This window comes from Myotis nattereri (genome assembly GCF_964212035.1).
Source record: "Myotis nattereri genome assembly, chromosome: 1".
NCBI classification, from domain to species: Eukaryota; Metazoa; Chordata; class Mammalia; order Chiroptera; family Vespertilionidae; genus Myotis; species Myotis nattereri.
The window spans coordinates 46,949,980-46,962,632 of NC_138075.1; the positions used below are offsets into that span (position 1 = coordinate 46,949,980).

Consider the following 12,653-nt stretch of genomic DNA (forward strand, 5'->3'; position numbering starts at 1 on the left):
TGCCTCCCTGGCTCTCCCCCCAGACGACTGCCATTTCCTGCCCTGACTGATTTTGAGTGCTGGCCTTGAATGCTTATCCAGGCCTGTCTATTAGGCCAGCCTTCTACAGGCACCCCCGACTCTCCTGGCAAAAGCTACACCCATGTCCCCACTGCCCAAACCTGCCCCTGCGCTCCCCACCCCATCATCTCGGTTCCCAACACCACTGCTCCTCAGATTTCCCAGCTAGAAACTCAGCCATCTTGGACCCCAGCACCACACCTCCATGCCTCAGGCTGAAGCAGATGCTGATGAAACATTGAGAGCAAGATGCTTATTAAAGATCAAAAGAAGGAAGGTTGTGGAAGGAAGAGGGGTTGGGCATCGTGACGCAGGCTGACAGATGAAGGAGCTCCGGGGCTACCAGTGCCCCCTGGAGTCCTCTCAACAAGGGCGGAAAAGTCCACCCGTCTGCACTCCCGGCCCCTGGGCCTCCTGCCCCTCCAGCACCTCTCTCCTCCCTCCCATGCTTCCTGTGCTTCAGCCACACCATTCTGCAGACAGACACGCCTCCGTGCCATGGCATAGACTGCTCTTTGCTTGGAACGTGCTTTGCCCACTTCTATCTTCTCTGTGAGCCTCTCACCTTCCTCCCTTACCTTCCCTAAGGAGGAATAAATCCCGTAGTTCCCTGCATATACCCATTCAGGCACCAACGCATTCTATTACATTACTGGTATCTGAGCCCCTCCACCCGCCGCCCAGACCACAAGCTTCCAGAGGGCAGGAACGGGACTCCTCCGTGCAGCTCCCCGGCTCCCAGCAGACTGCCCGGCTCAGAAGACACTCAGTCAATATTGACTGCTGGTGGTGAGCTGAACGGTTGTGGTTACACAGAACCGATCCACAACAGCTTGTCTCATCTGAAGTTTTGCCATAGGTCTCCCAAACAAAGGAAATGGGTATTGAATCTGAGAGATGTTTCAACATTTCAATTTTATTTTACGAACTTGCTATTTTTGTCTCAAAAAAATACAAAATTCATTGAGCAAAATCCATTCAGATAAATGATCTAAGTCCCATGTGGAACAAAATACCTTTCCCAAGTGGGAGATGGAAGAGGAGGGTTTTCCATGCGGAGGACGGGGGCCACGGCACGGAGGCTGCCTGCTATGCCGGGGTCTGATCCATGTGAGCTGTGTGGCCTCTGACAAGACACACCTCTCATCACCAGGTTACTGCCTGTAACATGGGCTGGTTTCAAAGCCTCTCTTTCTTTTCAAAACTTAGTTTGTGGGATTTCTTTGTTTAATTAATAGACTTAATTTTTAAAACAGTACAAAAAACAGCAGGTGGTATAGATTTCCCACACTCCCCTCTCCACGGCAGTGTCCCCTGTACTAGTTTGCACTAGTGTTAGCATGAGTTTGCAGGTTTCTCTGTGGGGCGAATCCCTAGATGTGGGATTGCTGGGTGGGGGGAAATGTACCTGTAACTCTGGTAGGTAATGCCACAGTGCCTTTCAGAGGACGGTACCATTGTGAACCCCATCGCCGTGTGTGGTCACCGAAACCCCTTTCAGCTCCAACAGATTTTGTTCTATCTCCTTCCCAGGACTTGGGCCCAATGGGTAACTTTGTGAGGAGTTTTCCTAAGATGTGGGCTCCCCACTGACCATCACCAGCTGTGCCGCATGCAAAAGAGCTGGAATTAGCAAGCGTGGCAGGAGAACTTCAACTTCCAGGCTCCCCCGCAGATCGCTCCCCCTGCTGTGAGCCGTGAAGCTTCCAGTCACATTTCCCTGGAGCCACACGTGGGTTGGCGTGGCCGAGCTGCACAGTCACCTGCTTGCCTGTCACCTGAACGTGAGACTCCAGACCAGCGGTGCCGTCCAATGTGGTTGCCACTTACCACGGTGCCTATTTAAACTTCAAATAATTAAAATGAGATAAAATTTAAAACTCAGTTCCTCGGTCCCGCTGGCCGCATTGCAAGCGCTCAATAGCCACAGGCAGCCAGTGGCAAATAAACCGTAGTGCACAGATGTCCATCATCGCAGAAAGCTGTGTTGAATAGAGCTGCTCCAGAGAGGTGAGTCTTCATACTGGGGCTATACAAATGAGAATGACGACTGACCAGTGTGGCTCAGTGGTTGAGCGTCAACCTATGAACCAGGAGGTCACAGTTAGATTCCGGTTGGGGCACATGCCGGGGTTGTGGGCTCGATCCCCAGTAGGGGGCGTGCAGGAGGCGGCTGATCAATCATATTCTCTCATTGTTGATGTTTCTGTCTCTTCTCCCTCTCCCTTCCTCTCTGAAATCAATAAAAAAAAATTTTTTTTTTTAATGAAAATGACAACTAAATGCATGGAGAGATCCTGGACTGGATCCTGGTGCAGAAAAATGGCTCAACTGACTAAATTCGAATAAGGTCTGAAGATAAGCTAACAGTATTGTATCAGTGTTCATTTCCTGGTTTGGGAAATTATGCTCTGGTTATGTAAGATGTTAATACTTGGGGAAGCTGTATTGTGAAGAGTATTTGGAAATTCTTTGTGTTGTTTCTGCCACATATTTGTAAGCCTAAAATGATTTCAAAAATGTTTTAAACCCTTAAAAAATGTTACGAGAGGGAAAAAATGAGAGTGTGTGCCTCATGGAACTGTCCACACGTACAGATAAACCTGGGAACAGAAACAGCTGTGGAGCAAGCACAGCATTCCTAAAAGCCAGTGGATGAGTTAAGGGTGGTCCGTTTTGTAAGTGATGGATGGAGCCCTTCAGCAGTTGGAGAGACGGAATGCTGGGGCTGGCACCTGACCTCCCCACCTGCTTAGCTGCTTAGCTAGCCTGAGCCCGTGTCCTCTCTGACAAGACGCCTCTTGCACCCTGTGAGGCTCTGAGCTGATGGGGATGAAAGTGAGCTGAGAGATGCGGAGGACCATACCTGTGGGAAGGAATTACCTGCAAAACCCAAGACAGCCCCTGGACCAATCACTGTGAAAGAAATCGCAAACATTTGCCTGCTGGCCCTGCATGACGATGCATTTCAGTAAAAGCAGCTGGAGGTTTGTTAACGGTGATTCTTTTTTTAAGCCCTTAAGTGGTGGTCGTCTTCGGTTCCGTGGCCCCCACTCCAAGGTCCCAGGCTCCTGAAGGTCCAGCCCCTCTGGCTACATGGCTGTGCACCTCCTGGGGGTGCCCGGGTCGGCGTTTACTTTCCTCCTGATGCTTTCTGCAAAAGAGGAGACTCCTATTGCCTCCTGTTGCCTAAGGGCTCGTTTCAGGTTTTCACTGGCTGCCAGAATTTGTGTTAAAAGAAGAAGCAACAGTAAGATTTAACATTTTGGAAAAAGAAAAAAAGTTATACCCAATTCCTCCACTCTGAAATGACTCTTTTCCTACCCTGCCTGTGGCAGCGCTGCAATGGCCAGCATGCCCGGGGCTTTCCTTTCCCCTCAGTAACATGCTCTCCATGTTTCTCCTGTTGCCACATGACTAACGTAGCCTTCCCTACTATTGGCGACTGCCTGATACCCCATCCTGTGCTTTCCTGTAAAGCGCCCTCCAATGCACATCGCAGTGTTTAAGGCTTTGTCATCGAGACTTGGCCTTGTTCCTAATGGGGGTTGTGCCAGAAGCTGTTATCCCTCTTGCCTGATGGTTCCATGGATGCCCTGAGTACCAAACCAGGATTTGGGGACTATTTTTTTCTTTTCTTTTTTCATTACAAGCTCCATTTGTTTCATCCTTTTTGTTTAATAGCTGGAATTCAAAAGTTGGGATGGCATTGGAAATTTTGAGATCTGACTGGCTCAACTCATATTAAGCCAGTTCTGGCCCGTATGTCTTAATGTTTGTAAAAGAAAAATAAAACAAAACAAAAACTCTGCAGGCTGTTCCAGCTTTATTCCACACTGGGGGGGGGGTGGGGGCGGGGGGATGAAGTATAGAAGGCTGGAGGGGAAGAGACTAGCATCCCTGGCTCCGGGGCTGTGAACCTCATAGGCAGTGGTTCTCAACCTGTGGGTCGCGACCCCTTTGGCGGTCAAATGTCCCTTTCACAGGGGTCGCCTAAGACCATCCTGCATATCAGATATTTACATTACGATTCATAACAGTAGCAACATTACAGTTATGAAGTAGCAACGAAAATAATCATATGGTTGGGTCACAACATGAGGAACTATATTTAAAGGGCCAGATGGTTGAGAACCACTACTCATAGGCATCACCTGGGACAACACCCTCCTTGCACAGGTGGGGAACCCAGGGCCAGGAGGCACTGTGATTCGCCCAAGGGCCACCTGAGTTCCAGAAAGAGGCAGAGCCGGGACCAGGAATCTGGAAGGTTCAGAGCCAGCGCCACGGCCCTGGGGTTTGAGCAGCCTGGGAAGGCTCTGCCGCATTCCAGCGGGGGCCACGCTGCTCTGACCCTGGGGCCGGGCGCTGCCCTGAGCAGGAGCGGGGCAGGGGACGCTCTTACCAGCCAGGTCCCTCCTGCCGATGGCCATGAGGCCCTCGAAGAGCACTTTGCTGGGGTTCTCACCCGCCGTGGTCACGCCGTGCAGCCAGATGAGCAGCGTCCGGTGGCCATGCTCCTGGTAGCTCTTGGTGCCTGAGGACCATGGAGGAGAAAGAGAAAAGGGAAAGGAGTCGCCTGGCCCACTTAGCATGAGCCAGATCTAAGCACGTGCCCATGCTGCCCTGTCCTGCCTCCGGACACCGGGCCCTCCTCTACTCTCGAGGGGTTCAGCCCAGAGATGGGGAGGGGAGGGCGGAGCAGCCGCAGATAGGGTGCGGGTAGAGGTTCTGTGTTGGGGACCCTGAACTCCCCAGCCCCAGGCTTTCCCCTGAGCATCTACCACGCATGCCGTTGGTGTCACTCTTAGGAGAGAGTTGGCATCACTGTGGTACCGGATGCACAAGGCGGTCGGCTTCACCTCTGGCTGCTCAGGACAGCCTGTGCCTTGCATGCTCGTGGCCCTGCTCTACAGGGAGAAGTCGGCTTAGTCAGAGGCCGAGCTGGCCACGTTCTTTCCCGGCATCAGTGGTTCTCGACTGAGTGCCCATTGGGAGCACCTGGGAGGCTTTAGGAACTATGGACACCCAGTTCCCCTCCCTACCCCCCACCCCCAGCTCCAGACAAGCGTGGGTCTGGGGGCAGCCCAGGCACCGAGTGGTGTTAACGCTTCCCTGGCGACTCCAAGGTACAACCATGTTTGGAAAATAAGTGTTCACACTCTTCGGTGCCGGTGGTGGGATTAACTGGTTTTAAACTCTGTGACGAGGTCTGCTCTCCCAGGCAGGGTGATGGCGGGCACAGCCGTGGGTCAGGTCAGTCCTTTGGCTGCCTGCCCTGCCCCCTGTGGGCCCTCAGCAGGCACATCCTCCCGGTGCTGCCCTTGGCGCGGCAGTTTCACCTGACCCCTTTGTTCACTGGCCTTTGCCCCCCAGTGCCCCTCTATCGGCTATGAAAGCTCTTGTCCTTAATAAAGTTTACTTTTGGATACCCCGCTCTATTCCACTAATTGGTTTGCATATTTTTGTGTCAGGTGTCTGTATTATTTATTTTAACTTTATAAATGACTGAGTCTGGTTGCATTAGATCACCTTCACTACCCCGCCCCCAGAATATTCATTTACATGTTCCCTGTTTATTCTTTCAGTCAAGCTTCAAAAACCTCCTATATTCATTTGATTAAAATTAGATCAAAGTTTTAATCTAATTTGGAAAAAATCAATATCTATAAGATATTATTTCCAGCCAGGAATATAAAATGTCATTCCATTTACCCAAGTCTTCTTTTATGGCTAAACTAATTTTTATTGTTTTATTAATATGTCATTCATATTTCTTTTTATAAAAACACATTATTGTAAAAGTAATATCTTTTTTTAAATGCCTCTATTTATTTGGCCCACTTATTGATGGTTCATAGGAATACTCTGGTGTTTGCATATTTTATCATATATTTAGCCATTTCATGGAATTAAATTTTGTTGTTGTTGTTAATCCTCACCCGAAGATATTTTTTTTCATGGATTCTTAGAGAGAGTGAAAGGGAAGGAGGGAGAGGAGAGAGAAAGATTGATGTGAGAGAGACACATCAATCGGTTGCCTCCTGCACACATCCCAACCTGGACTAGGATCGGGCTTGCAACCCAGGTACGTGCCCTTGACTGACTACCTTCGTCTGTGGGCCGATGCTCTAACCACCAAGCCAAACTGTCCAGGGCTGAATTAATTTTTTAATGTTTTAATTGATTTTTTAGAGAGAGAAGAAAGGAAAGGGAGAGAGAGACAGAAACATCGATCAGAGAGAAACATCACCATCAATTGGCTGCCTCCTGCTGGGGGGATCAAGCCTAAAACCTGGGCGTGTGCCCTGACCAGGAATCGAACCGGCCACCTCTTGGTGCACAGGTCAATGCTCAACCACGGAGCCATGCTGGCCGGGCTCACTGAATCATTTTATGCTAAGAGTTTTTCAGCTGATGCCTCTGGACTTCCTGTGCATATAATTACAGCATCTGAACTTAATAAATCTCTCTCTTCCTTTCCAGTATTTGCACTCGTTTCTAATTCTGTTTCATGCCTTAGTTCCAGGGCCAACATTTTCAAATATATGTTAAGTAACAGTGGTCACAGCAGCTCCTCTTCTTTTTCCTGGAACTGCCTTTCGTTTCCTGTATGAACGGTAAGTACCAGCTCCGGCTGATTCATGAAGAGTGTGCAGTTGACAGGGCAATGGGGAGGGAGAAGCAGAGGGCAGGCCGGTGCAGGGGCCCGATGAGTGAAGAAAGCACGCCATGTGCTGGGAATGGCACGCGGCTTCATGTGGCTGGGCTCTGGGCTGCACAGGCTTTCCCCCCAGAAGCACAGAAAACAGAAGATACCTCCAGTGCCCCTACCCCTCCACCTGCGGGCTGCTCTGGGGTGCCGAGGCGCGGGGTACCTGTCCACTGTTGCTCGATGGCATGGACGTGGGCCTCCGTGAACTCCCAGCAATACGCGAGCTTCTTCCACTCGTGGGGCCGCAGGTGCCTGGAGGCCAGTCGCCACAGCACAGAGCGGAGCTGCTGCGTTTCCTGCCGATGGTCCTGCTTAAAGGTCAAACTCTTCCCAGAGAGGCCACTGGGGTCCCTGAGTGAGAGGTGGTCCTGTGGGGCAGACCCCAAAATGCAACAGGGGTTTCTGGGGGGAAATCCCTGCCAAGCTCTCCCTCGTGATCCTGGACTGGGAACTGGGAGATGGTGTCATCACCAACCTGGGCCTTACTGCCTACGGCTCTGGTTTCTGCCTCTAGGCCTTGCTTTGGCCTCTGGGACCCAAGCTGCTCACACTGTTCCTCCATCCAGAAGTCCTTTCCTCACCTCCCTGTCCCTCAGGCCCGTTGCCATAGTCAAAAGACCACCCAAATGCCACCTCTTTCAGGAAGGCGTCCCAATTCCTCTCTTCTCTGTTTTTATGCGATACAGGTGACAGTAGAGTGACTCCGCAGTTGTGGCTAAAACTAAACAAGGCACTGGGCTTGCCACATGCCAACAAGCAGCGAAGGGTAACGTTACAGAAGTCTTTCTATGCACAGCAAGTGATCAAATGAGAGGTTACAAAAGAATTACGTAACAGCATAAACTAACCCACAAAGGCCGCTCTAAGCCCCTCTAAAGGAAGTGGATACAGAGTTCCGGTTGTTGAAAAGCTCAAGGTGAGAAAAGTCCCCCTGGTGTCTGCATGTTACCTCCTGGCCAGCAGTGTCTGGCCAGTCACCCGTGAGGGGAGGACATGGGAGCTTGGCTCTCAGCCTGGGAGTAAGACACCATTCCTTAGAGCAGAGAGCATGTTCTCCGCTGCATCGCTGTGCACCGGGACCATCTGGGAGCTGTAAGAACTACTACGCTTCGTCCCCAGGGGGAATTCGTGATTCTAACTGCGCCTCTGCCCTAGTGTCGAGAGCTTTACAGAGTGATGTGGCTGAGCATTAAGCACATGACGAAGTTTCACTTCGTCAAACCCTCCATATTAATATCCTGGGGTTACATTTAGGGGTCGTCTGTTGAAATGTTTATGAGACTCCTGCATGTCAGTGAAAAGGAATATCTCATGATTCCTAGTGAAATTGGTTATCCACCAACGGATTTGGAATAGTGATTTTTTTTTTTAATTTGAGAGGTGTAGAGAAGTTTACTAAGTTTGTAAACAATATTGGAGTGATATTTGAATGAAATTCACTTTATTTATAGGTTAAATTTATTGGGTTCACTCGGATAATTTTTACATGGAGGAAGCATTTGAAGTACTTGAAAAGAAAATCTATTATATTAAATGTATCCATTCACTTTAAAATGTTTACAATAATTAACTAAATTTATACATGGGACCAAACACTATTCAAAAGGCTTCTTTGAAAGTGACTGTTTAAATTTACTAGGATGTCTAAATAGAATAATAAGATTTATAAAATAAATTTGAAATTTACAGAAAATTAGTTTTTTAAAGTTATAATAAATTTAGTATTACTTTTTAAAACTGAAGTAAATGTAAGAAATCATTTCCTGTGTACATAAACCACCCTCAAAGACACCAGAAACCCCTGCCCACCCCCACTTGCTGACAACTAGAACAGCAAATGCCTGGCCTCCCATCAGCCACCCTTCTTTCCCAGTTCCACAGCAGACATCACTAATCGCTCCCAGCACACCTTCCTCCTGGGCTGAGGAAGTTGCCTGCCTACACCACCCCAAGCAGTAATTGCAATCACCCGGAGATGGCAGTGATCCAAGACCAACCATCCATCTCTTTACCCACACACACACACACACACACGCACGCATCTATTCGTCCACCACCAGGAGCCATAGCAGCGGCCTGTAGTCTCTCCACACTGGTGTGGACGCTCCCCAACTCACACCCTCACAAACAGCCCTGCTGGCAGGTAAGGCAGCGATTATTGCCGCCTTGGAAACCTAGGGGCCCCTGAACTGGTCGAAGCCGACTCCACCTGGAGCCCAGGTGGCTCCCTTGGCGCAGGGCCCCAGTACCTTCTCCCGCTGGTAGAAGCGGTCAGCTTTTATGATCATGTCCACCAGGCTGATGTGGTTGCTGCGGGCGGCCACGGCCAGGGCGGTTTTCCCTTGCTGCAAGCAGAAGCGAGGAGGGCAGCGGGAGTGTCTACAGGAGGGGTGTAGGTGATCTCTAGTCGGGACTACAAACCCGGCCGCCCAAAGGAAGTGGCTTCCAGCCATCTACACTGGAGAGTAGGAAGGCTTTCTGGTCATGAGGAGGGAGGTGGAAAAGTCACAGGTAGAATAAGCAATAACGATAATTCCAGCCACCGCCTCCTGTGTTCTCTAGAACTTAGGAAGCCTTAGTGCGTATGAAATGCAGCCTGCATAACACTCCTACACCACCTGGGAAATAGCTGGCCGTTTCTCAGATAAAACCAGAGCCCAGAGAAGGGGCTTGGGCTCCCTGGGTCAAGTTTGCCCACTTCCCCACATGCTCCCAGGCCTGTGATCCAGGCCTCCCAATCAGGGCTGGCCTCAACCACCCCCATGGATGGGAAGCTCCTCTCCGAGTTTGGGCAGCTGCCCGGAGGCCCAGCTCAAAGCAGGGAGCCCCTCCCAGGCCCAGCCTCAGAGCCTGGTCCTGCCCAACCCTCTCCCCCCCCCACACCCCCATCCCAAAGGCCTTTTGCAAATAACCTTCCCCTCACAAGCCTCATACTAGGTCTTCACTCTCTCAGACCTCCAGCCACTGAGGATGTAGTCACCCCACAGGCGTGATGTGCTGAAAAGCTTCCCCTCCCCACCAGTGACTCAAGGTGCTCAGAGTCTGATGAGGCCGTGAAACAGAGGGCAGGCACATCCTAGGCCTAGAGAACAGGAATGGGGAGGGCCGAGTGCTGAGGGCCCTCAGAGGAGGCGGGGAAAGGAAATGCAGCAGGAAGGCTTCCTGGAGGAAGCTGCATTCGAGGTGGTCTGTAAAGGAGGGGAGGCCCTGACGCTCTGAAAGCAGGTGGCCATGAAAGCTTGATGGGAGGCTGGTTGTGAGCAGAGGTACCTTATCCCTCAGGTTTAAGTTAACCCCCGCAACCAGGAGCATCTCCGCTATGTCCTGCCAGGCGTGCTCCGCGGCAAGGTGGAGGGGCGTCTGCTGCCTCTGGAAGAGAAATCAAGGGACAGGGAAATGGAAGAGCTTGTAGAGGTGGCCTGTGCTTAAAGCCAGGATAGGACCAAGGTGGGTGCACTCCCAATTGGGCCTTAACAAAGTTTCTCTACGAAGTTACGAGGAAGAGTAAGCTGGATTTAATTGTAAGCATCATACCAGAGAAAAGTTGGTAAAAACAAAAAAATACTACTCACTAGCCCACCTAAGTCAACCTCTGTAATGATATTTCTCTAGTCTTTTTTTTTTTAATGCAGAATGTTCTTAGTTTGTTGATTTTACATATTTGAGACCATCCTGAATATGCATACATTTTGCACCTATTTTTATACCTAACATTACACTTTACACATATTATCAACTCTAATAAACACCCATTTTTAAAATCTTCACCCAAGGATATGTTTGTTGATTTTAGAGAGAGGAAGAGAGAGAGAGAGAGAGAGAGAGAGAGAGAGAGAGAGAGAGATAAGAGAGAGATGAGAGAGAAACATTCATCAGCTGCCTCTTATATGTGCCCTGACCAGGAAATGAACCCTCAACTTAGGTATGTGCCCTGACTGGGAATCGAACCCACAACCTTTCAGTGTATGGGACAATGCTCCAAGCAACTGAGTCACACCAGCCATGGCACCCACCATTTTTGATAGCTCCACAATAGTCCATGTCAATACTGTAATTTAACCACTTCTCTATTATTAAGTATTTGGCCCATTTTCACACTGAAGATTGATAATGCTGCAATGAATATCTTTGTGCACGAGCTCTTAACATATTTCTTGAAGCTCAATTCTCAGATGTAAAAATAGTCACAATTTTAATGGTATACGCTATCTCCTGCCAAATTGCTTTCTTCCCCTAGTGGGGTGTGTGTGTGTGTGTGTGTGTGTGTGTGTGCTGGCACGGAGGAATTCATGGTTAGGAGGTGGATTGGGGGAACAGGGGTTTAAAAGGACTCCTGACTGATCACAACTTCAGGACGTGGAGGCCTCTTGTAATTACACAAGACTGCCCCAGTCACCCCTGCCCCGGGATTCTCCCTGGGGAGGGGGGGGGGGGCGGGAGGGGGGGGGAGTCAATGAAAGGAAAAGGTTGAATGTAGGAAAACTTGAAAACAACCAAAATATTCAAAATAATAGGGGAATGGTTAATAAAAATGATGCTACCACTACCGTCAACAAATCAAGCTATAAAACAATTAATAGCTTTGGGCCATCTGGTAGACTGCAGCTGAGCCCAGCCAGCCTGGAAGGGTGCCCAGAGGCTCTGTGGGAACCAAGTGGATCCTGTAGCTACTTACATTGTCAGTGGCGTCCAGATCACTGCCAGCATCGATGAGGAGCTGAACCAGGGAGGGGAAGTTGTGCCTCACAGCGAGATGCATTGGAGAGGCTCCCTGCTGGGGTGAGGGAGACACAAATCAATTGAAGGGTCTCTCCCAGGACTGCCGAGCAGGAGGTGGGTGCTGGGGGATGAGAGTAGGGAGGAGCATTGATAGTGCTTCTGGGTTTGATGGGTGGCCTGAGGCATTTACACTCCCATAGCCTGAATCCCTGGGGTCCAAACACTGAACCTCAAGGTGGGTGGGGACGTGAAGACCCAAGCTGGAGACTTTGCTATGCCAGGACCTCACATGGTGGCTTTGGGCAAGTCATGTTCCTTCTCTGCCACTCTTCATCTGGCAAATGTTTGCCACGGTCCCTCCTAGCAACATCGCCTTAGTGTTTGCTCATTTCCCATGTAACCCACACATGACCTAGAGCCGTGATGGCGAACCTACGACACGCGTGTCAGAGGTGACACGCAAACTCATTTTTTTGGTTGATTTTTCTTTGTTAAATGGCATTTAAATATATAAAATAAATATCAAAAATAGAAGTCTTTGTTTTACTATGGTTGCAAATATCAACAAATTTCTCTATGTGACACAGCACCAGAGTTAAGTTTTTCAAAATGCTGACACGCCGAGCTCAAAAGGTTTGCCATCACTGGCCTAGAGAGTATATAAGGATGGTACTTTTATTGGTATTTTCATCTTACGAATGGAAACACTGAGGCTCAGAGAACGGATGCAACTTGCCAAAGGACACACAGCTAATAGATACCTTGTGTCATTGAACCTAGCACCTCAGTAGATGCCTGGGACCTATTCTTGTGTGGTATCAATGGGAGAGAGAGCTGGATGTGACTGGAACAGAGATCTCACTCCAAGTCCAGCACTTATCCGAGGGCTTGCTCAAGGCTAGGAGACTCCCTTCCCTGTGACCCCTGACTGCATGACAAAGTGAAGACACTGCCACTGTATCCCCTTCTCTAGGTCTCACACATACTGTGCAATAGTACAAAGCCAGTAAAATTGGTAGTATAGATCTATACTGATTGTGGAAATATACCCTCACACATTGAGTATAAAAAGATTATAAGACAGAACGCATACACATGCAACAACAAGAATGCCCACTGTTGCCATCACTAGTTTAGGACAGGGGAAAAACGGTTTATA

At 49.5% G+C, this 12,653-nt stretch overlaps 1 protein-coding gene across 2 annotated transcripts in view; it reads right to left on the bottom strand.

Moving 5' to 3' along the window:
* Positions 1-956: 956 nt before the first annotated feature.
* The window catches only part of ANKDD1A (ankyrin repeat and death domain containing 1A), a 30,566-nt gene continuing 18,869 nt past the window's right edge, over positions 957-12,653 (bottom strand). Inside the window, exons 10-16 of one of the 2 annotated variants that reach the window (XM_081090258.1) lie at positions 11,451-11,549; positions 10,046-10,144; positions 9,025-9,120; positions 6,939-7,143; positions 4,466-4,597; positions 2,944-3,214; positions 957-2,293 (exon numbers count right to left, since the gene is read on the bottom strand). In XM_081090258.1, the coding sequence (XP_080946384.1) occupies positions 3,153-3,214; positions 4,466-4,597; positions 6,939-7,143; positions 9,025-9,120; positions 10,046-10,144; positions 11,451-11,549 (693 nt within the window). In that variant the 3' untranslated portion in view covers positions 957-2,293; positions 2,944-3,152. Of the gene's footprint in view, positions 2,294-2,943; positions 3,215-3,710; positions 4,598-6,938; positions 7,144-9,024; positions 9,121-10,045; positions 10,145-11,450; positions 11,550-12,653 lie in introns of those variants that run through there. The other variant, XM_081090257.1, reaches the window with a different exon arrangement.